Raw genomic sequence first — 27,540 nt, 5'->3', positions numbered from 1 at the left:
GTGGTTTTCTCAGTATATCGTCACACAAAAAGCCCTGACTCAGAATAAGTGTTTAATTCATTAAGGCCAAAGAGCCCAGTTACAGTTAAACATGTGTTTAAGCACTTCTCTGGAGAGCAGTGGGTTATTTCTGAACCCACACGTTGCAGTCTGCTTTCACTTAGGAGGGAAGCAAAGGAGACGTGTGTCATTCACTGGCCCTTTAACACAGGAAGAGTTTTGGCTTCCAAAAATTCTAGTGGCAGTTGAGAAAGGAAAAGATGAAAAAAAAAACTGTGGTGTAGTGAAGCCAAGGCCCTTCTCCTCCAGCCTGGAATCCTGCAGCAGAAATCTGGAGAATTAGCCTTGCCCTCTAAACTCAGGGAGGTAAAACAACACAGAAGAGCTGCACAGTCCCCTGAACAATATTAGGGAACAAATGCAGTTAAATCCCTGGTGCTGGTTCTTCCAGATGGCTTTGGCTTAATGTTTTCAGTCTTTTAAACAATATGAAATAAAATGGGAGAATGCAAATCAGCAGTATAATGCTATTTATAGAACTTCCTTGTGGCAGGGTGTTTTTTGTTTCTTTCATGTTGGAGATAAGTTTGTATTTTGCTTCTCAGTGCCTGCTTTGGGAATTTTTGCCTGATATTTTTCTATTTATGTAGAAAATGCATATAAATATGTTTATATATGTGTAGAAAACACATATATGTGCATGTATAAAAATTCTTATCTGCTCTGAATAGTACCTCTCTGGAACCTGAAAAATGTAGCCTTGACTACAAATTAAGTGTAATTCTAAACAACCCCTTAGCCTCCAAGTGTCCTGGATGGTTTTTTAAACTAGTTTAAAGTATGAGAAATTCCATTTGGCCAAGTACCTGATTCCATGTCAGGCAGGGTTTTTGATAGCATGGAGCTTTCAGAAACAGCATGAGCAGGGGCATTTCTTTGGGACTGCAGAACATCCGCAGGGCTCTGCACAGACAGAAATTTGGATTCAATTTCACCTGATGGTTACGAATCATCTGTGTGGGTCTTTCTTGCTCCCCTGGCCAGGCTTCCACAGCTGGGATCAGCAGGATGTGACATCTGTCCAAACTCTGGAAAAGCATGGGGCTTGGCAGGCTTCTCCCTCACCAAATCTTTCATTCCCTTTGCTTGCAAACAGCCTGAACCTGGGCATGTGCCAAGTGCACTGGAAAAGACACCTGTCCGAGGTGCTTGTGGGAGAGCAGCTTCCCATGGTGGTGAAAGGGAGAGGAAAATGGCTCAGATTGGAAGGAAGTGGCTGCTCCCAGTGTTACTGGGCTCCCTTTGGGTGGTTTCCAGGGTGTCAGGAGCTGAGGCCGGGGCTCCTGCTGTGACCAATGTGGGTGATTTTGCCCCAGGTTGCACTGAGGCCAGAGCTAACCCAGAGCTGATCCAAAGGACGTTATTGTTTGTGGAAAAGGAACTTTTGTTTTTGTCCCAGGAACTTCACTACAGCCTGGACCTGTTCTTTAGACCTGCCTGCTGCAAACCAGCTCGTGCTTAGGTTTGTAGTGGTGAGTAATCACACAAGCTGTGTGAGCCCATGTTTATGTTTTGGCACAATTAGCAATCTCAGCTTGCATTTTTATTTGCTTGGGCCCCTCAGCAGACAGAGGAAGTGCAGAACAGACTCACTGTGTGTTACACTCTGCTCCAGAAACAGGGAGGAAGAACTCAGGAGAGACCTGCTGCATCTTTTAGGCTTCTAAAGAGCAGCTGATCCCTGACACAGAGCTGTTTCTGGGTGGTTCCTGACATTCTGCTCTGCTTTTTTCTTTCCCCTAAATCCCAGATACATCACATTCATATGTTTCTTCTGGGATTTAAAAACAAACACTGAACCTTTTCCAGGATGATATTTCTACCTCCCCCACTACACTCTAAGCCTTGCTTGCATCATTGCCAACATTTGTTCATTTAAAGCTAGGAAATCTTAGCCCAGTGAAGAGCAGGTAGGATTGGAATCTTCCTGCCTTGGGAGGGATGTGTACAAACACTTAATCCAGGCATGAGGGGCCTGGAAGAAGTTGAAGAACTCATTTCAGTGTAAGATCATTGAACACTGCATGTATCAAACCCTTGTTAGTAAAGACCTGGTAAGAAACATGATTTTGAAGAGGTTGGGAGTCCTGCAATGTGCTATTCATTCAGCACAAATCCCCCCCAGTGGCAGCCCCAGCCAAGTTCATGCACAGAGGCTGCTGATTTGAGAGCCCAGGCTCTCTGAGTCACACAGGCTCTGGCTGCCAGACGTGATGACAGCCTGCCTCTCCCAGGCACTTCAACTGGAGCAGCAGGTTCTCAGCACTTGTGTCAGTCGGGAGCTTTGTTCTTTGGCTGCAGCCACAGCGAGGGGACAGTTCAATGCTATCCACTCACACCCCTGAAATAGTTTTAGTGAAATCTATTTATTACTCATTGTCGTTTACAGATCAAGATGTTTGAAGGTGTTACTGTTAGAGGATCTCTCTGCCATTCTCTGCAGTCTTTGTGAGGGGGCAGGAGGAAAAGTAAGGAAGCACAGAGGAATCCTTTAGGGAACATTTAGACACATGTTCCAGTGTCTGTTGGTTTAAACTGCCAGCTCAGTAACACACACCATTCACAGCCTTGCTCACCTGTGCAAACACTGTGTTCACAGCAGGTGCTGGGTCTCCACATCACACTGAACATCCAACAAAACCATTCAGGTGCAGGTAATTTCCAAAGGAACATTTTTAACTATGGCCAAAGATATGTAGCTATGTTGGCTGGGCAGTTTCATTTCCATTCCCAAATTCTGTGGTCATGTCCTTCTCTCTCACAACAGCTTAGGCCTCTGCTCTGCCTCTTTCCTTACATATAAATCTTGGCCCACTGTATCCCAGTCTCCAGCTCCTCCAAATAAAGCTTTTTGCTCCCTCCTGGTAAGACACATCATAGTCAGACAGGAGATTTTGTGGGCTCTTCATGCCATTGCAGTGGAAGCACTTCATCTCTGCTTCACTGGATTGGGAACTTCCAATCTGGAAGAACTTTATTTAATCTCCTCTGGACCCTCCACTGGATATTGTCTGACTCCAGAGCACCATTCAGATCACAATCAAAACTCCTCTTTGCACGTGAACATATAAAAGATCCTTTAGGTCTTGGGTTGCTCAATTCTTTCCTGTCTTCCCTTGAAACAGCTCATTCCTGTGCCTTTTGGGGCTTGTAGACATCCTGGATCTTGGCTTCCCAGTCTGGGGGCTCTGCTCACCCCTCTCTAGATGAAGAGGGAACACTGAAGATCCAAAGCCCTGCAGGCACTGACATTCCTGGGAGTGAGAAGCCAGGGTGGCCTCACCAACTGGTGTGTCCAGGCTCTCAGAACTACCAAGAATGAGTCAGAGGAGCTGAGTCCCAATTCTGCCTCTGCCCATGATTCTCTGCATCATCATATTCCCTCTCAGCTTCCTCAGCTGAAAAACAGGAGTCATAATATTTCCTTACTTACAAAAGCTGTTAGGAGGATTATTGCATTGTTGTGAATTCCACAGATGAAAGGTACTACAGAAGAACAAACTGCAATTATTGTTTCAAACCTCTGCCCTAATCCTGTCATCCTTAACTTACTGAATAACACTTACTCAATCGAGGAAATCCTGCCACTACACTGAAGATGATCATTGGAAAAGATGACTCTCTGTTGTAATAAGAGCATTTATCCCCTTGTGTTCAACACCCTTCTGCCTGACACTGGAGTGATCTGAGTCATGTAATCTCCCCTTGCAGTGGGAATCTGTGGTTGTGATAGTGGAACAGGCACAGGTGAAAATCAGAAGCTTGCAGGAAGTACCTATGGCAAAGATCAGAAAAATTGGTGTTCCCAGCAGTCCCTGATTCCTGCTAAATACTCCTGGGTGCAGTCACACAAGGCACTGAGTGTGATCCATCCTCACAAAACTCATCTGTCCCACAAAGTATCTCCTTTTCTGCTTCCATCCCCTCTTGGTTTCAAAACACTCAACACTCCATGAGCAGAGCGGCAAAAAGTGCCAGTGTTTAACAGCCCTGAAAACCACTCTGGTTTTGCAGAAATAACATTTTTCTTGTTGAAGCCTGTGCACAAAGCTTCTGAGAAGGATGTAGGTACCACTGGGCATTACAGGTTAAAAGTACTGTAACAGCCAGGAATAAATACATGGCAGGTGTTCATTAACAAGACACTAATTGGGTAACTGGAGGTGCAGCATAAAAGACCACAGAGGCCAATTGAGAAGCTTTGGGTGAATCTAAGATGCTCCTTTGAGCTTGGGGAGCAGGAGGAAATAAAAAGCTGCTGCTGTAGGTTTCTATTTTATGGAAAAGCTGGTGTTAAGGTGTCTCAGAAGAGGCAGCCTGCTACATCTTGTGCATGAAACTGTGTGACAAAATCAGTTCAGAATTTAATTTAAAGATTACAACTCTTCCTCGGCTGAAGTGCTTTTACTTTGGCTTTGGCAACTTGAGTTTAAATTGTTCTGATTTGATTTCACTGTACCTCCTAAGGGGCTTATTCAAACTGAGTCAGCCTGTGCCTGTTTGGCTAAACCATTATCTAAACTCACTGCCTTGCATAAAGAAGGCTTTAGGGATCCCAAAATATGTTTGCTTTCCTAATCCCTTGGAGGATGCAGCAGGGTTCTTCAAGCACAAGTCTGCAGACCTACAGGTAGGTGTGTGAGTGACTGCTGTGTTCCAGGTTGAAAGCTGATAGTGGTGAAATCTCTGGGGACACTTTCCCACGTGAATTGTTTTGCCTGCTCAGCCTGCTGCATAATGAACATGACAATTTGGGATGAAACTCTCTTACACCCACCCTGGGTGAGATAAGGCAGATAAGGTGTAATTGGAGACTCCTTTTGGGTTGCAGTTTTGATGCACCCTTCATCATTGTGCTCCTGACAGTGGATTTGCAGTGAGGATCAAGCTCCAATACTGAACTTGTGCACGTGCACTGTGAGGTGAGTGCCCTGCTAGCTTGGAGAGTTTAATGCTCACACAGAGTTTCTGCTCTCTGGCTTCTCTTGCCTCTGCCTTTCTGCTTGCACTCCCCAATTTCTCTTTGCTCTGCTGTTGTGCTCTGTGTCTGTTGCTGGGGTTGCTGAACACTTTGCATTAGGAGACCCCTGTTCAGTTCCTTGTGGCTCTGCCAAGTCTCACATTGCAGCCAACACTTCTTTTGTTGCAGGAGTTTGTCTTAAACTAAAATATAAATACTTTTAAAACCCAAGCTTTCAGATTATGATTTAGCTGAAAAGGAGTCTTTAGAGTGCATGGAGTCCATTTTTCCAAGTGTTCATAATGAATGCTCAGCCCATTTCTCCCTGCCCCCTCCCTTGGAAAGCTTCAGCTGCCAACTCTTCCCAGCCCCCATGCCTAGAGCTGCAGCAGTTTTCATTTAGGGGCTCTTTGGTCATGCTCATGATTTGGTGTCTGTGTATGTTATGGCATTCAGGAATTCCTACTCTGGTTGTCCCCATGGGATCAGGGACATCCTGGAGCAGGACAGTGCAGCCAAAAGAACTGCCCTGGCTCTCTTCAGCTTTCCAATGCTTTGATACACTTGTGGTCTTTCAGATTGCCTTAAAAATGGGCTTAGAGCAGAACAATGGTAAAAATGCTCAAAGTCCTTCCCCCTACTCCCAGGTGTCTGGACTTCAGGACACTTGTGGGCAGGGCAGAGTTCAGGTGGTGTTTCAAAGGAATTTCCTCTCTTTTTGGCAATCAGGCTTGTGAACACTAGCTAGTGAAGTGTGGTGGTTCTCCTTAAGCAGACCCAGAATGTAATTTTTTCTTACTGTTTGCATGCTTTGTGCTCCTGCAGAGACCACATGCACTGGGTGGGGAGGTGACTTTGAGGTACCTGGTGGTCAAGTCAAGAGCGTCAGCTGGCAGGAAGGAAGCCCAGGTCACACACTGACCCAGAGTGGGGTTTGGCTGTTGATGCAGAGACACCAAAAGCTGCCTTAGTAAATCTATCCAAGAGTGGTAGAGTTGTGAGCAAGTTTCTGGTTCCTGAATTTGCACAAGCCTTGAAGTTGAGTGCCAAAAAGCCCTTTTTTAGGGAAGTTTGGCTAAGGCATGTGTACGATATTGGTTCCATCCTGAGGCAACTGCAAGCCTGGCTAAATGGAATTCTCTTAAGCCTGTACAATCTTTCTGATTATATCATACCTCTGGAGAAATTTCAGTCCCATTGGTTGTGTTTTTCTAAAGATAATCTTCTGGAAATAAGGTCTTTTAGTAAAACTGCCTTCACCTTATGGTTACAATAAAGTGACTTATTAATTGGCATCAGCATGTGGCTGTCTGAACCAGCAGCGTGGCAGCCTCTGCTGGCACACGTGTCCACAGAGAAATCCCCTCACTCTGCCTTATTCCATATTGGCACTCCGATGTTCCCCTCATTTATTTTCCAACAGCTCTATTATATTTTTTTTTTCTGCAGCAATTCAATCATATTTTGGCTTATAACTTTTTTTTGTTTTGTTTTAACTTCTGTTTGCAGTTGTGGATTTGCTTTAGGACATGGGCTGTGTGTGTCTGTTGCTTGGAAGTGTTTTTAACAGCGCTGATGTTTGTTGATGCTTTTATGGTGGTGTGCTGGTGAAATTCACATTGTTTTTATTGTATACGTTAGATTAATTTCTGTTGTTTTCAGCAGTTGACATGTTATGAAATGCACCAACCAGTGCAAACTACATCGGGCTGTGGGTTTCCTTGATGGATTTTTTTTGGCCGCTCTCTACTCCAGCGTGCATCGGCGGCGGGCTATTTTTATTGCAGCTCGTATTAGTTGTTGCGTAATACCTGCGAGAGCGCATTACCCAATGCAAACCGCGATTAAAAAAAAAAAAAAACCCAAACAAAACAACACAACAAAAAAAAAAAAAGGGGGGGAGAGGGGGGCGAGAGCAGTTGCGATTCCAGCTCGGCCTCCCGCGGCACGCGTGGGTCCCACGCGCGTTTCCAGGCGCACTTTTCAGGCTCTGCTCGTAGCTCGGGAGGCGCGACGCGGGCGGCCGGGGGAAGCCGGGATTTTCCCCGGCCATGTCTGCCCGGGGGACACCCGCCCGCCGCCGGCTCCGCGCGGCTCCGCGCCGCGCTCTCCCCTGGCCCGGCCCCGCCGGGCGCTTCCCCCGCCGGGGCCACGGCGTTGGGCGGCCCCGGCGCCCGCTGACCGGGGCATCACCCCTGCCGTTCCCGTCCCCTGCCCGCCGCTCCGGGGAGGACAAGGGGGGCCGGGGGGGACCCGCCGGCTTCTGGGACTTGTAGTGCGGGATGCGGCCGCCGCTTCTCACCCGGCCGAGCCCGGGACTACGGTGCCCACATGGCCTTGCGCCCCGGCGCATGAGCGCTCGGGCGCTGTAGCGCATCTATTATACTGCCTTGCCGAGGATAAAAAGAAGAGCAACTGGAGGGACTGTAAGGCAAACGTTGCTGGAGCTGCCGGGGCAAAGTAATCTATTTAATCTTTCCCTTTATTTGTTAGATGCTTGGGTGTGCATTGCTAGCACTGGGCCATGGTTTCTGGAGGGAGGGGGGCCGGGGAAGAAGGGGGAGGAAAGCAAAACCCACTTGGGAAAGGCCAATGCTGAATTTTTTTTTATTTTTTTTTTTCCCCTCCTCTCTTCTGCTCCTTCTTGTTGCGAGAGCCCCGCGTCGCTCCCCGCGGCCCCGCAGCCTTTGTGCGCCGCCACAATTGTAACAAAGCGCGGCGGGGCTGGCTGCAGCCTGGCCATTGATTTCCTCCCGGCCCCGCCGCTCCTGCCCACCCTTTTCTTCTTCTTCTTCTGCCGCTTCTTCTCCATCTTCTGCTCCCCCTCCCCTTCTCGCCGAGCGCCCGAAGACGCCCCGGCCGCAGCCGCGGCCCCGCCGAGCCCCGCTCCCCAACGCAGGACGGGCTTGCTTTGCTTTCTTTCTCTTCTCTTTTTTTTTTTTTTTTTTTTTTTTTTGGTTTTTCTTCTTCTTCCCCCTCTCTCGCTCGCTCTTTCCCTCGCTCGCTCTCTCTGCCCGCCATCTTTTGAAGGGGAAAATTAGGGGCGAAGAAAAGGAGGGCTGCAGGCGCTCTTGAAAACAAGGAAAAAAGAAAGAGGGGGGAAAAAAAAAAAAAGAGGGAGGGAAGAGGAGGAGGAAAAAAAAAAAAAAGAACATTTAAAAAATAGCGCGGAGGAAGGGGGGGGACTCGGCAGGCTCCAGCCCCCGGTGCCGCCGGTGCGCGGGTCCCGGGTCCGCGTTTGTGTCGGGCGCGGAGCGGAGCCCGGGGCGGCCCCAGCCCTGGGCCAGCGCCCGCCTGCTCCGGCCATTTCCCCGCTGGCTTGGGAGCTGGAAAAAGGTCTGAGCAGGCAGCGGATGATGGGCTGGAAAGTGCGCCTTTCGCGTGTTGTCCGTGTCCGCATGCATTTATTTGTGTGTGTGTGTGTGTGTACCCAGCTGCTCCGTTCGTGTAAATATCCGGTGTTTACCAAACTTTCGCAAATAAATGGAAACCCAAGGGTTCGCTGCTTAAACTTGATATGCTTTCTAGGTGTAAAAAGAAACGCAGATTGCAGATTTATATATAGAAGTGTCACGCTATAAATAATGCTACCGATAATAAAATGTAAAACTTCAAAACTCAGCCGTCCTTCTCCTCCGTTTATACTTCTTGTTTGGGTTTGGCACCTCCCTGGGCGCTGGGGATAGAGCATTATTTGTAGCCTGCTTGGTTTCACTTTCAAACAAAGCTGTAGTGTTCAGGTCGCGGGTCTGTGTGCGTCTTTACGTGGCTGGGTCTCGCAGGGTGTTAATTCAGAACGTGTTTTCCTCCACAATTGACTTTTGACAACGTGGAGAATGTGTTCTGTCAGGTTCTGTGACAGTCCCGGAGTGTGGATGTTCCTTTCTGTTAATTTCTTCAGGAGCCAAAAGTTACTAAAATAAACTTGTTTGGATGAGCAAATGTGCTGGCTTCACTAATATTTCAAACTTTTATATGTAGGTTTTGGGGTTGTTTTGTTTGTTTGCTTTTTTTTTTTTTGTTACATCTTAAGTTCCCTGACACTGGTAAATAATAGCAGGTTAGGAGCTGACATAATTAGCAAAGCACACCTGCTGTTCCTTGCTGGGAATAGAGAAGCACGTTTTTAATATGCTTATTAATTTTTTTTAATGTGTACAGTGTGAGTGTGCTGGGGGCGTGTCTACATGAAACTGGAAGTTTAGTTTTAAAGCTGAAACTGTTGTCTTTAATTCACACAGTGCTAAGCCAAGGTATTAGAGGGGACTTGGTGACTACCATATGTGCTGCAGGATCTGGGTGACAAGTGCAGAATAAATATGCATCGATCAAAACAAACAAGAAGTCCCTAAAGCAGTTTGGTTGCTTTACAAGCAGAAAAAGCCATGATCTGTATTGCTTACAACTCCCTAACTGCTTGAGTGTTCTGTGAATGCAGGTCCTGCCTCCTGATCTGCAGATCACAGCACTGGCAGACTGCTGGCTGTCTCATTTTTTTAGCACAGAAGTTTGGGGAGTTTTTAATAATACCCTGGGAGGCTCCTGCTGAAACAGAGTAACTCCAGACCTCAAAGCCTTCCTTTTTGGAAAGAAGAAATGCTAAGATTGTGTATTTCTTTAGTCTGCACTGGATAAAAATACTTATGCTTATTTAGTATTTTGAGACAATGTTTAATAAAAGGGTTGGGCAGGGGGTAACAGTCTTGTACAATCTTCAGCAGAAGCTTGATTGCAATATTGTCTCTTCAGTGCTGAGACAGTGGCTGTTGCACTGAAAGGCTTTTTAGTTGTAGTGACCTATGCATGCAGGGTTTAAATTAAGAAAGAATGCACGTGCAATGTGAAGTGTCTGAGGGGTGTTTTCAAAGCTGCCTCTGGAGTGTTTGTTCTGTTATCTTCAAATAAAAACTAGGCTTCTGGAAATAAAACTGGTATCATATAAGCACCAAAGTGCTTACAAAACCTTTAGTTCTTGTCATTTAAGAAGTATTTAGAGGAGAAGCATGTTGCAGTCTGAGTTCCAGCTCAGTAAGCGTGCTGGGCAGCCTTGCCCTTGCACTGTCTGTCTTTAAAGAAGGCTGATTTTGTTATTAGTCAGTGTCTGCAAATGCAAATGTTTCTGTGGGCTTCGTAGCTGCTTGTGTCTTTGCACTGCTGTGTGCAGTGACTGAAATCACAGCTCTTCATAGTCTTGCAAGAGGCCTCTTTGCTGAGTTAAGAACTGTGTGTTTAAAACTCACCTCTTAAGGTGGAGTGAGTCTAGTGGGGCTTTTTGGTATCCTCAAACCTCACTTGCAGGCCAGGGGTGCAGCCTGCCTGAGCTGAGGGTCTCTCCCTGTGAGGCTGAAGGCAGTGCACACGCTGGGCTGGGCCTTCCCAAAGTTTTCCCAGGCACATCTTTTACCTGCTGCATGTTCTGAACGATGCTGTTTAATATTTACCATTTCCCTTGGAGGGGAGGCACTCGTGCAGTGCGGTGTGGGTTTCCAGCCAAGCCCTGCTGCACTCCTAGAATCTCACTCCTCCTCCCAGGAGTAATCTGGGAGCCTGATCTCTCTTGTTGACAGCACAAACAACTTGGGAGTCAAATCCCTCTCCTCGGCAGCAGCTGAGTGATGTACTGAGGCCTCATATTTCAAAGACTTAATTACTTTTACAAAATATATTACTCTGTCTTCTTTGGTAAGCTATCAGGTGCTTTCAGCACAGGCAGAGCTACACTTTGCTAAATAAATGAACAGAGAGTGTTTTGCATCTCAGTGTTGTTGATTGTTTCTCTTTAATCCTGGTTGCTCCTTCTTTGCTAATTTGCAAAATTCATTAATCCTCAGTGGGTTTCCCACTCATTACCATGAGCCATATGTTTTGTTTTGTACGTGGTGTTGGGTTTTTTGCCACATTATTCCTTAGTAGTAGCCCAGAACCCTGTTGCAAGCAGGGGAGCTGTGGGAGTTGGGAGGGAGCCATTGTGTGCTGTGCTGCTCAGTGAGCTGTCAGGACATTTTGGAAGGGTCTGTGCATCTCCAGCTTTTCATTCCACAGGATCTTACTGCAACATCAGGGCTGTTTTGTCAATCATTAGTGCTTGTTGGAGGTGAAAAACTTTCTGTGGCACACACACTCTTTAACCCACTTGTTGCTAAAGCCAGTGTTGGAAGGATGTAAATTCTTCTGGAGAGCAGTGCAGAAATTCTCTGTAATGTGCTGTGTTTTCTAGTAGTCCTTTTCCCTTCTTCTTGATTAGGTACTGACTGAAGAAACTACTGACCTCTATTTTGGGTTCTTTATGCACCTTGGTCTCTTTTCAGCAGATGTTGTCATATTTGGAAGGGTTTCAGCAGTGTGGATGACCTGGTCAGAGGAGTTTGTTTTTCTTCTTTCCTGGGAGCAGGGTTTTCTCCTCTCCACCAAAATTGCAACAGGTGCAGCAAAAACAATCTGAGGTGAAATTTCTGTGCTTGAGGGACAGATCTGGAAGAAATTTCCCTGTCTGCACTGATCCCATTTACTGTCAAACCTTGAGATTTAGACTCGGGTGTGATTGACACTGGTCTGCTTTGGGAATAATCCTGTTTGCTCCTGCCTTTCCTTTAAAGAGAGAGAAGCAGGGGCAGGAAAGGATTGCTGTTCCACTCTTGAAGTGTACACTTGGAGAGCTTTCCTGCCACAGCTGCACTGCCATCCATGCAGAGCATGCACTGGCACAGAGGTACAGGCTGAGATGTTCCTCATTGTGACTGTGTCTCCTGCAGTAACCAAACCATGCTTGGATTGAAGAGAATGCACATTTCCCTTTCTGCTGCTGTCTTTTGAACTGCTCAGCTCATCCTTGTGTAACATCACAGAGGGTGCCTGGTTGGGGATCTCCCTTTCTCAAAACCCATCGAATATGGCCATGCTGAGATAAATCTGTTTCCTAAAACTGCCCTGCTCCATTGCTTTGGCTATAAGCAAGTGCAGAGTTTGCAGTCCAGAGCTTTTTGCTGGGAGGGGCTGTAGGATGTAGCTGCCTTTTTGCTTACCAAGGCTGGTTTAGGAACTGTGCTGTGCTTTGAGCTGTAGTGAAAGTGGTGAATGGAGCACATGTGTAAGAATTGTCTGAGTTTAGTGGAGAATGCTGTTCCTTCCTGGAAAGCATTGCTTTTTGCTGTTCCTTCCTGGAAAGCGCTGCTTTTTACAGCTTTTCTGTTGCTGCTACAGTCGTGCTTGAGGTCTGTGAAATAATGTTGAAGTGCAGCACTTCAATGAAGAGAGCAGGAATGTTCCTCTGAGTTTCCCCTGGAGTAAGAGCTTGCCTGAGTGAGTGGGAGTATTATGGATCAGCCAGTGTGCTGCAAGCGTGTTCCTTTCCTGGGCAGGAGCAAGCCACATGGGAATCAGCTGGGATACTTGTGTCCACACTGCCATGGTCATATTTCCTTGGACTTGAGCTTCATCCATATGCAGGAGCTCTGAGCAGCTTAGGGCTTGTGTGCTCTAAGCCGTGGGTGCTCTCAGCAGGAGCTGTGCTGGGGAGGCTGTGTCCTTCTGTCCATCTGCCCTCAGCACTGTTCCCTGCGGCTCTGAGGCAGTGGGGAGCACCTTCCCCCCTTTTCCTGAATCAGCAGCCTCTGCTCCCTGCATAGGGAGGGGGAACTTTAAGATCCAGATTTTCCCCTTTTTTGCAGACCGTTTGGGGATTTAGTTCAAGCTCACAAAGTGCTTTGATGCTCTCTAAGGGAGCGACAGCAGCTTAACTACCACAGTTTGTTCACACCTCAGCTGACCTGGAACTTCCTTGCATAGCTGAGCAAGTTTATGGATCTACCCAACCTTAGCAAAATCACTTTTCATCGGAAGTAGTAGAGCCCATAGAGCCTTTTGTGCTTGTGTGGCTGTGTTTGCTTTAAGTTAACACACGGAGTTATTCTGGGACAATGTGCTTGTTCAAACACAGGGCACTTCAATTGCTTTGGAAACAGATAAAGCCAGGCTGGTGGGAGCGTGCACAGGGGATGAGTGGTGGTCTTAAATGGGAGGGTGGCTGCTGTACCAAGTGCTCGCTCTGCCTGCAGGGCTGCAGTAATTCCCCGGGTGTGTGGGGGCTCTTACCCTGCCCCATTAGCAGCTCTAACGTTACTGTGGCTCAGCTAACGAGCAGTATATTCATGTCATGGTAATTCAATCCCTTTCATTTCATCCTTCATCCCCTTAAACTGACTGGATTGTTGTGTATTGATTTTAGGTGGACTTTGCATGGGAAAGGTGCAGTACTGTAGTTGTAAACCCAGAGCATGATTTAAACCAGTGGCAGCTCATCCATTTTTACTACACTTGTGATGCTTTTTTTGTCCTGAAATGAGTCTGTTCTATTTCAAAATAGTAACTTTAATCATTTAAATACATAAAAACAAATTTAAAAGTTAAGTAGGAGAAAGTGTTGGAGCGCAAGAAGTGTACAGGGGAGGTTGTTGATGAAGATATTTTCTCTAATGAATCACTTTGGTTCTGCTCTGTACAGTGAAATGCTTCAAACAAGTTAACAGATGGATCTGGGTCTGTTTATTAGAAGTCTGTCTATGTTTGCATGGAGCTGCCCCTAAGGAGAACATCTGTAGCACTTGTAAATCACATTAATAATGCTGATATATGGCCTTGCAGAACTGGTGGTGTAAGGGAGAACTGCAGTGTAGGTTCTTAGCTCCACAGAGCAGGAAACAACCCTTTAAATAGGTAATACAGGCGAATTAAGTGCTATTTGCACGGGCTCTGTATTTTTTACTTTGCTCAGAGTACTTTCTGTACTTAGTTTTGTAAAGAGGAGGTGATCTTCCTGTTTCTGTAGCCTCTTTAAAACTCAGCTGGAAGTGGGATTTGACTGTATCTAACCCCCCCTCCCTAACAGGTGCCACTAAAGACCTTTTGGGTGTTGTGGTTTATCTTTTAGAAATGTTTTCAAAGAGTGCTGCAGTGTGGGCAAAGGGATAAAGCAGATGGCAGTTTTAGCTTTGCACTTTCTTCCAATGACAAGGAGTGTTGTACTTCGTCAAGAAGTTGTTTCCAGAAACCCCAGTGATGGTATTTGAACACCCTGTAAATACAAGTTCCTTTGTGCTCTTGATTCTTTTTTCCCCTTTCTTTAAAATCGGTGCAACCATACCACTGAGAAGGGATTAATCTATAAATGTGTGGGAAAAGGCTAATGACTTTAATTGCAGATGGCAGTGGAAATATTGATATCCCCATTTTCCAAGTGGGGGATAACCAGCCTGCAGCCTGGGGTGTCAGGCCTGTCAGCAGGCTGGCTTGTAGCAGGAGTTTTTGTAATTCTGTGCAGGTACAGCAGATGCTCAGAGATGCTCTACCCAGCAGGGAAGTAGTTGAGCTCTTGTGGCTTTTTCTTTTCCTTTTTTTAGAATTTTCTTCAAAAAGCTTTCTGTCCAATAATCTCTCTTTTTGGAAATCAAAGTGCAGAGAAAGAAACAATCATGACAAAACCTGTTGTGGAAAGGCTCTGTGTCCTTTATTCACTGTATGCTGAATCAAACAGAGGGAGTTTGAGGCTTTCCTTGTGCTCTGTAAGTACACAGAGCACCATAGGCTGATTAAAAAGAGGAAGGGCTGACTTTTTCAGGACTCAAATGTTTTTAACTGTGCACATCCCATCCTTTAAAAAGCAGAAAATGAGGGTGTAGATGTAAAATAATCCCATTAGGAGTTCTGGATCCTGTATGGGTGTTGCCACGTTCTGCTTTACTGGCTGTACCTAAGTGCTGCTGCTGTGCATGCATTGGCTGAAACTTGGGGCAGGGCCAGAGTGTTGTGGGTTTTTTTGTTCTCATTTCAGTTAGTTTGGTTGTTTTTTTAATAGTTTATCTGAAATACAGTGTGTTGACCTGAAATTGGCAACATGGTTTGCTGGAGTCACAGGATGAATGGTCAGGAGTGTCACTCACTGTTGGAGAAGAGAGGCTGTAAAGGAATAGGGGAGATATGGGGAATCACATATGGAGGCAGAGCCCTGAAGGAGATGGGCTATGATGCTTTAGCCTGGAGTTCAGAAGAGTAGTCTGAGTGTGATCCAGCATTTAACAGCAGCCTGTGGTCAATCACACTTTTAAACTGCATGAAACAGGGAACTTTGACTTCTGTCTCCTCACTCTGTTCATCCCTCCTTTCCCTTGCCTTTCTCTATGTTTTGTTTTCTCCCAGAGGGGGCAGGTTAGCTGCCTGTTTCCTCTTGCACTTTAGCTGCTTGGCAGTATTTATATCTATTTCTATCCACCAGTTTTGTTTCCTGAAGGAATACAAGCAGAAGCAGCCCCAGGCTGACTTCTGCTGGAGCCACTGAGTATCAGGTTAAGACTATTCAGCATTATCATCCAGTTCTGAAATGATTAACAGCCTCAGCCTGCTGCTTATCACTGGGGTGCTGTGTCCAGGATGGACCTGTTGCTCCTGCACTTTTAGCTGGGTGATTTCTCCTTAACAGCTCTCAGCAAGTGAGATTTTTCTTTTGCTCCATGTGCATTTTCTGATGTCTGGGCAAGCAGGAATTCAGAGATTCCTTGCCACTGAGACCTGTTACAAGCAGGTTCAAGCTGAAGGAACATCAGCTTGTCACACAGTTTGTCTCCCACTTTGAAAGCAGTTGGTGATGCTGATGTGAAGGATGCTTAGAAAGGGTGACTGTGGTTCAAACCCAGGTGAGGAAATGGATTTGTATTTCTGGTTGTCCTTGAAGTGTGGATTTGAATGCAAAACCAGAGGTGAGTAGAAGTGGAAGAGTGGATTCTGTCCCTCTGTGAAGCTTGAAGTGATAGTAATTCCAGGAACAGAGGTGGAATAACAAAGAAGGCATCTAGCAGACAGCATTTGTGCCAGTTCTGAATTTGCAGAATTGGCCAGCCTGCAGAAATTGTAACTGAGTCTGTGGAGTCTTCTGCTGTGCCCATCAGCAAGCCTTGAATTTGAGGTCACCAAAAGTTTTCCTCTCCTTGGCCATTTTTCATGTAAACATGGAGATATCTCTTTTTGGTTGGGTTGCAATTTCTTTTTGTGCTGTTTTAGGAAACGTGATGGCAGAGAGCAGGATCTCCATGCTCCTGCACCCCCTGCCCTTGTGCAGTGGGATTTCTCTTGCTGGGATCCTGTTCTGCTGCAGGGCTGGGTGGTGCTGACTCCCTCGGTCACTTCTGATCAGCCTGACAGGAGTCTCAAGCCCCAGATGTGCAGCACTGAACCTCCCTTGTCATTTTACCTCTCTCTAACAACTGGAAAAGGAATTGACTCAGGTAGAGAAACCACAAAGTGTGCAGAGCTTAAGTTTGTTCCTGCCTGTGCTTAAATCTTCCTTAGAAAGAGGTTTATCTTGATTGACCAATTAGTTGTATCTTGCAGGTGATAAGTCTGCAAAACCCTCTGTGGTGAGGTGCTGAGCCACAGAGACTTTGCAGCTGAGTGAGAGGGGAAAGCTGCTGAGCACTTTTCAGGATCAGGCTTGAAGTGGTTCCTGAATCCCAGAGGACTGGGCTGCTGGCTGTGTTGTGCTTTGCACTGCACTTCCAGTTTGCCCTCAGCCACATTCCTGCCTCCCTGAGCTCTCCTGCCCCCTGTCCTGCTCCTGACACGTTGAGAGCATGGATGGTATGTGGCCATGTGCCAGCACCTTCCCAGTGCTTCCTTTTTGCCTGATGTCCCAGGCTGCAGGGCTGCTGCTGCACAGGGGCTTTGGGGGGCTGCAGTCACCCCTACTGGTGTTAGGAGTTGCCAAATAAGTGTGCAGTGCACTGGATAGGAGGGGAAATCTGCTCTAAGCAGGATGTTTCCCTGTAAATTTTGGCTGTCTGGTTTCTCCCTGGCTCTGCCCCCCTTAGGTGCTGTGGGCTCAGCCCTGTGGGTCATACAAGGTCATTCCATGGCATCTCCACCTTTCCCTTTGGGGGAGAAATGGCACGAGCAGAGTCTGCCCAGACATGTGGTTATCCCAAACACTTCACTTGCTATGCCAAATCTCTTATGTAAAAGCCCAACAGTTTTTTTTTCCATTGCCATAAAGATGTAATTTGTGTATCTTGTAAGGGGCACAACCACCAGCATTTTCTTGTTCAGCACCTTCCCATTCCCATCCTGTTGATTTGGATGTGCAAGCCACCAGCTACTCCAAGTACTCTGGAACCTGTTCATAGATCTTATTTATTACAGCTGAGCATGAAGTTAACTTTTTCATGATAGGCCACCCAGTTAATTTGCTGAAATACTTTCTGGCTGATTTTTTGCAAGTGCAGTTCAGCTTATCTGAGTCCAGACCTTCCTACAGTCAGGTCTCAAAGCTGGCTGAGCTCCTTCAGTCAGGAATCCAACACAGACTAAGCTGTGTAAGCACTCACTTTTCCTTCCTCCTGCAGCCTTTTTAACAAAACCTTGTAACTCAGGAGCTTGCACAAAACCAGCACAGTCTGAGTTGAAATTTACCTCTGTGTTTTCCACAAAAAGCAGGGCAGGAAGAGATGTCCAGAGGTCATTCTGTCCTCCACAGTGCAAAGGAAGGTCAACCATGCCTAATTCATTACTGACATTGGTCACTTAAAACCGTTCTCAAAACCAAATTCAAAGCTATGAAAATGAACTTGGTTTAGTGTTAAGCATCACTCTCTGCACTTGAAACTGCAGCCTTTAGAAATCAGTTGAGCCCCATTTGATTTGTGTGTGACATGCAGCTAAATTCCTGCTCAGACTTGATCAGAAGGTGCTTCCTGTGGCATTAGTGCCTTGGGGGAGAGAAATACTCTGGCTTCAAATTATCAGAAAGTCCATCACTTTATTTGAGGTGCCTAACAGTGTTTATAATCTCCAATGCTTTTATTAAAGTGCCTTTTGGCTAGCCCTGAGTTTGAAGGCATCTCATCAGAGATCTTAGAGCAGTGTGATTTGCAGGGAGCACTGAGTAGGCATCAAAACTGAAGACCCTTGAAATTACCAGTTACTCCTGGCTGATTGCTACCTACTGGTTAGGCTCCTTACTGAGGAAACACCTGCTCTTATAATAGCCAAGGAGAGACCAAGGGTAGGAAAGCCATCTGCATAATCTAATGAGCATTAAACCAACCAAGTCAAAAGCCAAGGAACTGACTTAATCTGCTGTGATCTTTTCCCCTCCCTCATGCAGAGGTGAGCTCAGGACACAGTTGCATCTCCCAGTCTCAGGATGTTCTTAGGGCGGTGCTCAAAATAATATGCATGAAAAGCAAATCTGTGATGTGTGGAATTCATGATTTGGGAGACAGCAAGGATGGCTGAATGGACTTTCAGAGTGCTGCAGTGTGCCACAGGGGCTCTGCAAGCCAAATTCCCAGCTCCTGCAGTGAAGCAAAGTGTAAATCCCAGTGTCTTGAGGGGGTGGCACGTTGTGTGCAGTGTGTCTGTCTGCCAGGGCAGGGTTGGCTGATAAAGCAACTCGTCTGTCCTCAAGTCTTGCTCTCAAATTGCACATCCCTTGTGTTTGAAGACACCATCCCTGCTGACATGTTAGTAGGTACTGAAAGCTGCCTGAAGTTCAGTTCCTGTGTGGGGCTGGGAAGGGAAGGAAAGGAGGCACCCACAAGTCTTGTTTCCTTCTGAGGAGACTGATGTAGCCCTTAATTTCCACAGCCATAGAATGAAATGGGTGCAGCCCTCATCAGTAACCTTACCTGACTTTGTATTGAGGTTCAGTACTGCTAAACCTCTCCTGCAGAGAAAGTAGGATGACCAAGGCTGGACTGCTTCTCTCACATGGTGGCTAATTGAGCAAACTTCCAACTGTTGGGGAAAAAGAGACTGAGAATCTGCTTTAGTGGCTGCAAGGAGCCAGTGTGGGGGAGCAATGGCAGCTTGGAGGACACTGCTCTGATTGCTCTGCTGGCAAATTTTGGGTCTGGCTGCTGACAGGGGGGCTCTGGGCAAGTCATCTCACCATGGTGTAAAGTGTGAGTTGTGAGCAGCAGCCCTTTGAGGAATGAGCAGGGTCTTTGTGTGTGCAGAGTGTGAACTGCTGAGGGACCTTGGTCTCTGCCCAGCCTCTGTGTGCTACTGTAATGTAAATAAAAATGTGCAGATAACAACAAGGTCAAGGAACATCTCTCAAACTCGATAATTTTCCCTGATGGGAAGATTTATGTGGCTGTTTCTTTGCCGAGCTGGAATTGTGCCAGATTTTGATCAATGTCCAAGTAACCACGCAGAAATACTATACCAAGAGGGAGAAAACCAAGGAGCTGTTGGACTGCCAGGCTGCCATAAAGCTTGCTGTAAGTTTGCAATCAAAACAAAGCCCATCGGGGCCTGCACGGGAGCAAAGCATCCGTTAAATGCTGGGCACTGCCAAAGGAAGTGGCAGAGCCGTTGGCTGGAGCAGCAGGAGAGCTGGCACACTGCACACTTCATGGGCTTCAGGGCTGCTTTTAAAATAGTCCCCACCACTGCAGACAGGAAAATGTTACCCTGCTAGTACAGGGAATTATTTACGTGTTTTCTCCATGCCAACTGTCTCTCTCTGCTGACTGACCCTGTGTGAGGGATTCAATGGAAGAAAAAGAAAAAAATCCATCCAACCTAGCTGGGTTTTTTTGATGCCTGGTTTGCCACACTGAGCAGAAAAAGACTTAAGCTTCAGGACTTAAAACCTCCTTTCTTTGAGGTTTTGGGTTTTAATTACTATCTCAAATTGAATAAGAAGGAAGAAGCAGTGTTCACTCCTTGTGTATGACAGCACTTTAGGGTGTATTTTAAACTTGCAATAGCAAAACCACTTGTGCAGACAGAGAAATCAAGAATAGCTCCTGCTACTTGAACATTATAGGCCTGAGGAGCAGGATAAGTAGTGATTTAAAAATTAAAATTTAAGAAGGTATTACTGCAGGGTTAAAAGAAGTCTCACCTTAGCCCCTCACTGGAAGGTGCACGTTGTGTCTGGTTTTGGCAGCCTTCACCCCAGGCTTGTACAGTCCCTTGTACAGTGATGTCCTGAGTCCCTGTCCCTAATAATTTAAATTATTATTGATACCAGTGCAGTTTCAGAGGGTGCTGGAGTGCTTAGACAAGAGCTGTGTAGTTCAATTCTACCTGTAATTATGGCACAGTTTGGAAAAGCTTGCTTCATCTTTGTCTGTGGGTCTACTAAAGTGTCCTCTTGGGTGATTTGTGTGGTAATTTGGGATGTCAGATGGTCAGGGCTCTCACTTCCCTCACTTAATAAATGATGTTTCACATGGACTAGGTTTCTCAGGCATTAATTCATCTTTAATTCAAAGTCATTGCCTTTTGGACATTTCCAAAGCATTTTTACCCTCAGCTTCTGGATTCCTCTTGGTCCTGATTGTTATATTCTTAAAAATGATACCATTTTGAGTTTTTAAAGGTAAAGGAATGGCTGTAGAAGCAAATTCTTAGTTTTAAAAATTACAAAGTGATCCAGTATGGAAGCAGCTTCCCCAGCAAATGGTAAGGAAGCTGCTGGACCAAGGGTTAAAGGTACAGTGAGGCACATTAAAGCTGTATTTATGGCAGGACAGTACTTCCAGTGCTGCCAGATAGTCCAGGTAGCTATTTCTGTCTTCTGCAGGATCCAGCAGTTCAATGCCAGTACTGCTGGGAGGTTTGGAGCCACTTTGGGGTGTAAAATCCAGTGTGTTGGAGCATGGAAGTTAAAGAGGAGCAGGGAACTGACCAAGTTGGCTGCCATGGTTCTGCTCCTCCTTGTTTTGGTAATGTTCTTAATTAAAATCCTTTCTGAGTTGTGTCACTGATGACTGTTCCATCCTTTTATGTGGACTGTACGAGCCTTGTTTGAGCTTGAGGATCAAAATGGCCCCGTGGGGAGGCAGTGCCTGTGCCAGAGAGTTTTCTCTGCTGGGTGGGGACAGAAAGGAGCTGCCACTATCTCCATGGCACAGATGAGGAGCTGTGGGGTGGAGATATTGAAAGCCTTGGCTAAGGTCAGGGAGAAAAATTCTGAGAGAGGTAGGAGCTATGGATCTGTGGTTTGTTGAATTACAGTTCTGGGATTTAATATAAATTAATTAAAAATCCTTATCAAATTGGAGTTTAAGAGGTAGGACATGAGGAAATTGAAATGAAAAGAGACTCATATTTAGCCTCAGGTTATTTAAAGGGAAGACTTAAGTTACACTTCATAGTTTCAAATTTGTGACCCAAATGCTCTCTAAGAGTAGGAATTGCTCTCTGTGGGTGTTTTATTTCCCCTCAATCCTAGCACTGGATTCAGTTTGTTAATCAAGAAGACAGCAAACAGTTTTAGTGGTGGTCACCAGGGACCTGCAGCCAGCCTTGCATTCTCTGGCATGATGGATGTTGCTCAGGAACCTGAATTCATGCAGGGAGCTCCCCAGAAGGAGACCGAGTGAAACTTCCTAATTATCCTTTTTTTTGTTGTTTTTAATTCTTTCCCTATTTACCCCCCTCGATCTGAAGATTGAATTTTGCAATATTTCTGCTGCTGCTTTGACTTGATGGAACACTGGGAGAAAATCCTTCCCCAAATCTGAAATCCCAAGTAACATTCTAGTTATGAAATTCCATGTCCAGGGGATGCCAGCTCCCCTTTTGGCTGCTTGCTGATCACCCTGCCTGTCACCAGCACCATGAGCACATGAGAAACCAGCCCTTGTGGAACTAAGCTGGGCTCCTGAGATACCAAAAAACAGGGACCAGAAGCCTGATTCTGGAGCTACACAAGAGAGTCCTGCTGGCATTTTTCTCCATCCTTGGAATGTAGTGGGTGTTGAACAAATGGTGGCAGCATCAGAGCTGGACTTGGCTGTTTCCTGCACAGATAATCACATGTATTCACACAGGGGTTTGGTTTAGGTTTTTAGCAGTTCCCTCCCTCTCTGCTGCAGATCTGTTTGTTTGTACACAGCTATTTTGGTAAAATTTCCCCAAGTTAGGTATGTGTTTACTTTTTGCTTTCATCTAATCAGCAGCTCACAGGGTAAGTTGATGTTCTATATTTAGTCCAGATATTCAGTAGAGATGATTAGGGCTGTATTAATGCAGAGGTTTTTGGGTTTTTCCTAGGATGTCTCCCTGCTTTTTCATTCCTTCTGTCCCTGCTCATGTTTCTCAGTTCAACCAAGAAGTGTATGTCAGAGTATTTGTATGGCTTTCTAAACATATTTGAAATAATTTGCCTCTGGAAAGTGACTGTGGTCTGTTTGCCATGAGAAGAGTAGCTGCAGTCCTGATGTGAGCTGAAATATCCAATGTTTATGGAAGATGACATAGCAAAGCTGTTTACCATATGCTACACAAGGCTCAGTGATACTGGGCTATTTTTACCTCTGCAGTTTGCAGAGGGAAAACCAGAATACAATAATGCAATTTATGTATTCTCCTCTATTTCAAATGTGTCTTTGAGAGAGAACATGACAGCACTGTCTGAGCCAGGTCACGGGATTATCAGTGTAACACCAGTTATTATTTGAGCCTGGATCTCTAAACTTTAATATAAAACTGGGGTCAAAACCAGTCAGGTGCATGCAGGAAGAGGCATAATAAGACATTTATGAGATTCAAAGTGCAGATCACTTCAAGTTGGGATGTTTCTGATGGCACCTTTCACTCTCAGCAGTTCACAGCATCTCCCTCTGCCCCTTCTTTCATTTCCCTGGACTGAGGTCCTCTGGCAGCTGCTGTCTGCTCTTCATTATGGGATTTCAGACTACCCCTTGCACCAGAGCAGAGTCCTGTGAGCTGACTGGGGGCCAGGCAGCATGGGTCTAGAGACAATGAACTTCAGTTGACGTGGAGCTGGAAGCTATGGATTTAGCAGCTTGCATCAGTGCATTCATGGAGTCTGCATTGCATCCTATCTGTGTTCCCTGAGCACATTCTTAGGTTGCCCCGAGTGTTTTCTTGACATGAAGATGCTTTCTGAGCCAGCTAAAGCAAGAACTAGTCCCATGAAGCTTGCTGTGTGTCTGCAGGCTTTGAATTTGGGAGTTGCTGTTCCACTGTCTCTTGGGTCTTGAACTGTTCCCATCTCCAAGATAAACTGTGCCACAGGAACAAAGTCAATGGGCTAAAGAGTTTAAATATTGTCCACACAAGAAATGTCTCAACCTGCCTGCTTCAAAAATCTCTATTTACACCCTGCTCTCTCTCTGTCTGTCTAGTTTGCTCTAGGTTGTATGGTTGCACCCTGGAAATGGGATGTCAGTCCCATTCAGGGAGCATAAAGGAAGAAAGAAAATCTCCCCGTTGCTGCCGCAGTGACAGCGAGTGAGAGCCCGAGCAGGAAGATGTCGGCAGTCGCCTCAGCCATCCAGGCTCCTCAGGGCCCCGTCAATCCACCGCCTCCAGAGGTGACAAATCCCAACAAACCTGGCCGGAAAACCAACCAGCTGCAATATATGCAAAATGTTGTGGTGAAGACCTTGTGGAAGCATCAGTTTGCTTGGCCTTTCTACCAGCCTGTTGATGCAATTAAACTGAATTTGCCGGTACGTTTCTGTCGTCTCCTCAGCCTAGAAAGCTTTGTGGTGGTCAGGTCGGTTTTGGGATTGCTTAGAGGGGAAATATCAGTGCCTGGGATTGCTTAGAGGGGAAATATCAGTGCCTGGGATGGTGTTAGGCTCAGCCAGTGGCTTCATGTGCAGCAAGACTCTAATCCAGAACAAGAAAATGACACTGCACAGCCCTGCAGCATCCCCTAATCACAGCCTCTGCAGGTGCTCCAGACCAGCCCAGGGAGAAACTGGGTTAACAGGTGGAAATCTTTTAAAGGCCAAAATGCTCTTAAAATTAGAGACTGAAACTTTGAGCATAGTTTTAGGCAGCCCTGATAAACTTCTGTGAGTGCTAGAGGCAGCCTTTTAAAAAGGGAGGCAGAAATGCTGATTCCCAGACTGGAGGTTGTGTTTTGGAGTCAGGTTCATAATGATAAGACTAAAAAGATACAAATTAGAAAATAAATTAATATATATTTACATTTACAATTTCCACAAAATTTAGGGGGGGTGCCTTTTAGGAGGGGGGATGAGGAGAAAGCAGGGGTTAGAGGGAGATGTGAGCAAAACTGAATCAGATGTAACATCTTCCCTGGTTTTCCAACAGGATTATCACAAAATAATAAAAAACCCCATGGACATGGGGACGATCAAGAAGCGCCTGGAACACAACTATTACTGGAGTGCCAGTGAATGTATGCAGGATTTCAACACCATGTTTACAAACTGTTACATCTATAACAAGGTAAAAAAACCCAGAAAAGCCTTTAGAAAACACCCAGCTACCCCTGTTACTGTGCAGGTTTTGAGCAGGGCCGGCTCCAGGCCCTCCTTGCAAGGATTTGAAATGCCACTAATTGCAACCACGTTACTTGAAATGCACAAAGCTGTCTTTGTGCTGCCTCTTTCTTCCCCCAGACTAGTTACAATGGCAAATATGCCTTTTAATTATAGGTAGATTTCTGTTTTGGGCTTATGCAGCAAGTTTTTATTCCTTTTATTGTCAGTTAGGAGTTTTCTGGGATGAGCTGCACTTAATGTAGTGCTCTGCAGGTGTTTTGAGGTGCTTTAATGCTGCATGTTAGACTGTCTGGCACTAAATAGTATCTGTTAGCAGCAGAAAGGAGTTCAAGAATCGTAACTCTGTTCTTTGACTGTCTCCATAAATATGTTCATACTTACACACATTTAAATTGCTTATTATTACTATTTTGGGTTTGGCTCGTTTGCTGTTTTGTTAGGTTGTTAAAATTCTTTGTGTTCTGTTTTCTCCAGTCATTTGTCATCATAGACCCAGACTGGAGAACAGCTGAAACAAACAAATTAATTAGTTTGAGCCACAGAATGTGTGTTTAGCCTCTTCCCTTGGACCTGCTGGCAAGCAGGGAAGGACAGCTCATCCCTTCCAGTTTGCTGCTTCCACACTGCTGCACTGGATACTGGTTTATCAGGCTCCTTCTCAAAAAGTTCATCAAACTCCTGATAATTCTCTGGATGCAGCACACTTAGGGGCTGTAATTCTTGCATGCTAGAGCAGAATAGAAGAGAATAGAAGAGTGGCAAGCAAGGAGGGAGAAGAGCTAATCTGTTTATTGTCAGCGTTTGAATACCATAATTTATTTGAAGGGCCTCAGTGTTTTCTAAGCCCGGTCTTCACAGATCTGTGAATGATACAACAAAGGCTCATATTCTTCTTTGTGCAGCCCACAGATGACATTGTCCTCATGGCCCAAGCCCTGGAGAAGATATTTCTGCAGAAGGTTGCCCAGATGCCTCAGGAGGAGGTGGAGTTGCTACCCCCGGTTCCTAAAGGCAAAGGTCGCAAGCCCTCAGCGGGCACACAGAGCACAGGTAGGGATCCATGCAGGGACAGGGAACGGTGGGAGCTGTTCCCAAGGCCTGAGCCACCTCCTGAGCTGCTGGACTCTGCAGATGTGGAGAGGCTGGGAAGGGAGAGCGTGGTCTCACAGTTAAAGCAGTGGGGAGGAAGGTGGGAGGTGTCTGGGAGATGCTCACTCAGGGTTGCAGGGCTCGTGTGTCTCAAGGCCACCCTGTTTGTCACACCAATCTTGCCATCTGTGATTTGCCCATCCAGGCAGCACTTCAGGGAGGGAGGGCAGTGCTGTTGCTTCTCTATGCAAAAAAAACCCAGAAATGCCAGTCTGCTGCCAGTGCCAGAGCATGGCATGGAAAGTCTTCACAGATTTGGGTTTACACAGCTCACCCTGGGTCCTGGCAGAATTCTGGCACAGCAGAGACTTGGACTCAAATTCTGCTAATTCCCTAAACCCTGAATATTTTCCTTTTGCACACATGGTTGCAACATCATAAAAGGAAAGGATTTATTAAGCCATTGCAAAAGGCTACGTACACCATTGCATATCAGTGGAAATTAAGTTGAGTTCAGCTTACCTAGAATTGATTTTAAATGGATTTAGGACTAAAATGTCCAAGCGTGGTAAAACAGTTCATAAAGGACCTTGTGTGGGCTGAGTTAAATGATGAGAGTAATTTTTTTTTCCTCTAAACAAGGTCTAATTGTTGCTCTGGGAAAGTCAATTGTTCCTCTGTTTTCCCACATTTCAGGTGCTAAATGGAGCTATAAATCTATCCAAGCTTAGAGAAATTAATGATGATGTATCTTTTCAACATCCTTTGATAAAACATAGAAGGAGGATTGCTGCTTTGGTTATTAGGTAGTAGGTTTGCCCCCTTTTTGTGACACCAGTGGGCAGGTTTTTAGCAGTGCAGGTGTAGCATCAGGGCCATCAGGATGCTTAAGCTCTACTGAGAATCATAAAATATGGAGTTGGAAGGGTCCCACAGGAATTACTGAGCACAGCCCCAAGAATCCCACCCTGTGGCATTGTGCATTTGTGGCAAATCTGAAGTGCTTTGCACTCCTGGCTGCTCAGGTGGCTCAGGGCAGTGGTGGTTGCCATTTGCATGGTGTGAAAGCCTCCCACTGTTCCATCTCCTGCTGTTCTCCTGAGCTCACTGCAGCTCCAAGGGGCGAAAGCTGTCTCAGAGCAACGCTCCATGTGAAAAGCTGCAATTATTTTGTGCGTGGCTAACCTAAACCCATGGTACCAGGACTTAGATCAGAGATTCCTCACTTTTGTTGTACGCTGGGTGTAACAGCAAATCCCACCGTGTCCTTGGTGCTGTCCCGGGATCCCTCTGCCGAGTCCACTTTGCTCCCAGTACTCTCCCAGTGTAACCAGCAGCGCCTTTCCCCTCTCGTTCGTTCGCCAGGAGCGCAGCAAGCCGTGGCCGTGTCTTCCGTGTCCCCGCCGGCCCCGTTCCAGAACGTCCCTCCAGCCGTGTCTCAGACGCCCGTCATCGCTGCCACCCCCGTGCCAACCATCACCGCCAATGTCCCGCCTGTCGCCGCCCCTGCCGCCGCCGCGCCGCCCCCGCCCGCCGCTCCGATCATGCCCGTGGTGCCTCCCACGCCCCCGGTCGTCAAGGTAAATGCGGGCAGTTCCTCTGCAGAGAGGGGCTGCGCCGCCAGCCCGCGCTGCTGGGTCCCTGCCGTCCTGCTTTCACCGCCGGGTGTTGGGTTGGAGAGGGTCGAGAGCAGTTCTGCCACTTTTCACACGGTCCAGCCAAGGTGATGGCACCTGTGCGTGCTCCAGCTGGGCTCCAGCCTCTCCTTTCACAGCTTTCCCCTGTGCTGCTGCTCCAGGGCTCTTGGAATTCTCCCCATTTTACATCAGATAGCTCAAAGCATCTCTTCCCTCTGTAACTGAGCTCCTGATTTTACTGGGGCTGCTCCTTTCAGGTTTGTATCTCAAATAATCTATTCCCTCTGTGACTGAGCTCCTGACTTTTCTGGGGCTGCTCCTTTAAGGTTTGTATCTCAAACTCACTGAGCTCCTGATTTTACTGGGGCTGCTCCTTTCAGGTTTGCAGCCAAAGCATCTCTTCCCTCTCTGACTGAGCTGATTTTTCTGGGGCTGCTCATTTAAGGTTTGTATCTCAAAGCATCCCTTCCTGCTCTCACTGAGCTCCTGATTTTACTGGGGCTGTTCA

The 27,540-nt window shown here is 46.4% G+C and overlaps 1 protein-coding gene across 2 annotated transcripts in view; it reads left to right on the top strand.

The window, feature by feature from the left end:
• BRD3 (bromodomain containing 3) overlaps positions 1–27,540 on the top strand; it is a 45,824-nt gene that overhangs the window by 1,200 nt on the left and 17,084 nt on the right. The window contains exons 1-5 of one of the 2 annotated variants that reach the window (XM_054646130.2): positions 7,280–7,480; positions 23,173–23,499; positions 24,113–24,250; positions 25,209–25,356; positions 26,761–26,975. In XM_054646130.2, the coding sequence (XP_054502105.1) occupies positions 23,299–23,499; positions 24,113–24,250; positions 25,209–25,356; positions 26,761–26,975 (702 nt within the window). In that variant the 5' untranslated portion in view covers positions 7,280–7,480; positions 23,173–23,298. Of the gene's footprint in view, positions 1–7,279; positions 7,481–23,172; positions 23,500–24,112; positions 24,251–25,208; positions 25,357–26,760; positions 26,976–27,540 lie in introns of those variants that run through there. The other variant, XM_077189316.1, reaches the window with a different exon arrangement.

This window comes from Agelaius phoeniceus, chromosome 21 (assembly GCF_051311805.1).
Source record: "Agelaius phoeniceus isolate bAgePho1 chromosome 21, bAgePho1.hap1, whole genome shotgun sequence".
NCBI classification, from domain to species: domain Eukaryota; kingdom Metazoa; phylum Chordata; class Aves; order Passeriformes; family Icteridae; genus Agelaius; species Agelaius phoeniceus.
This window is presented reverse-complemented; position numbering and strand designations above follow the sequence as displayed.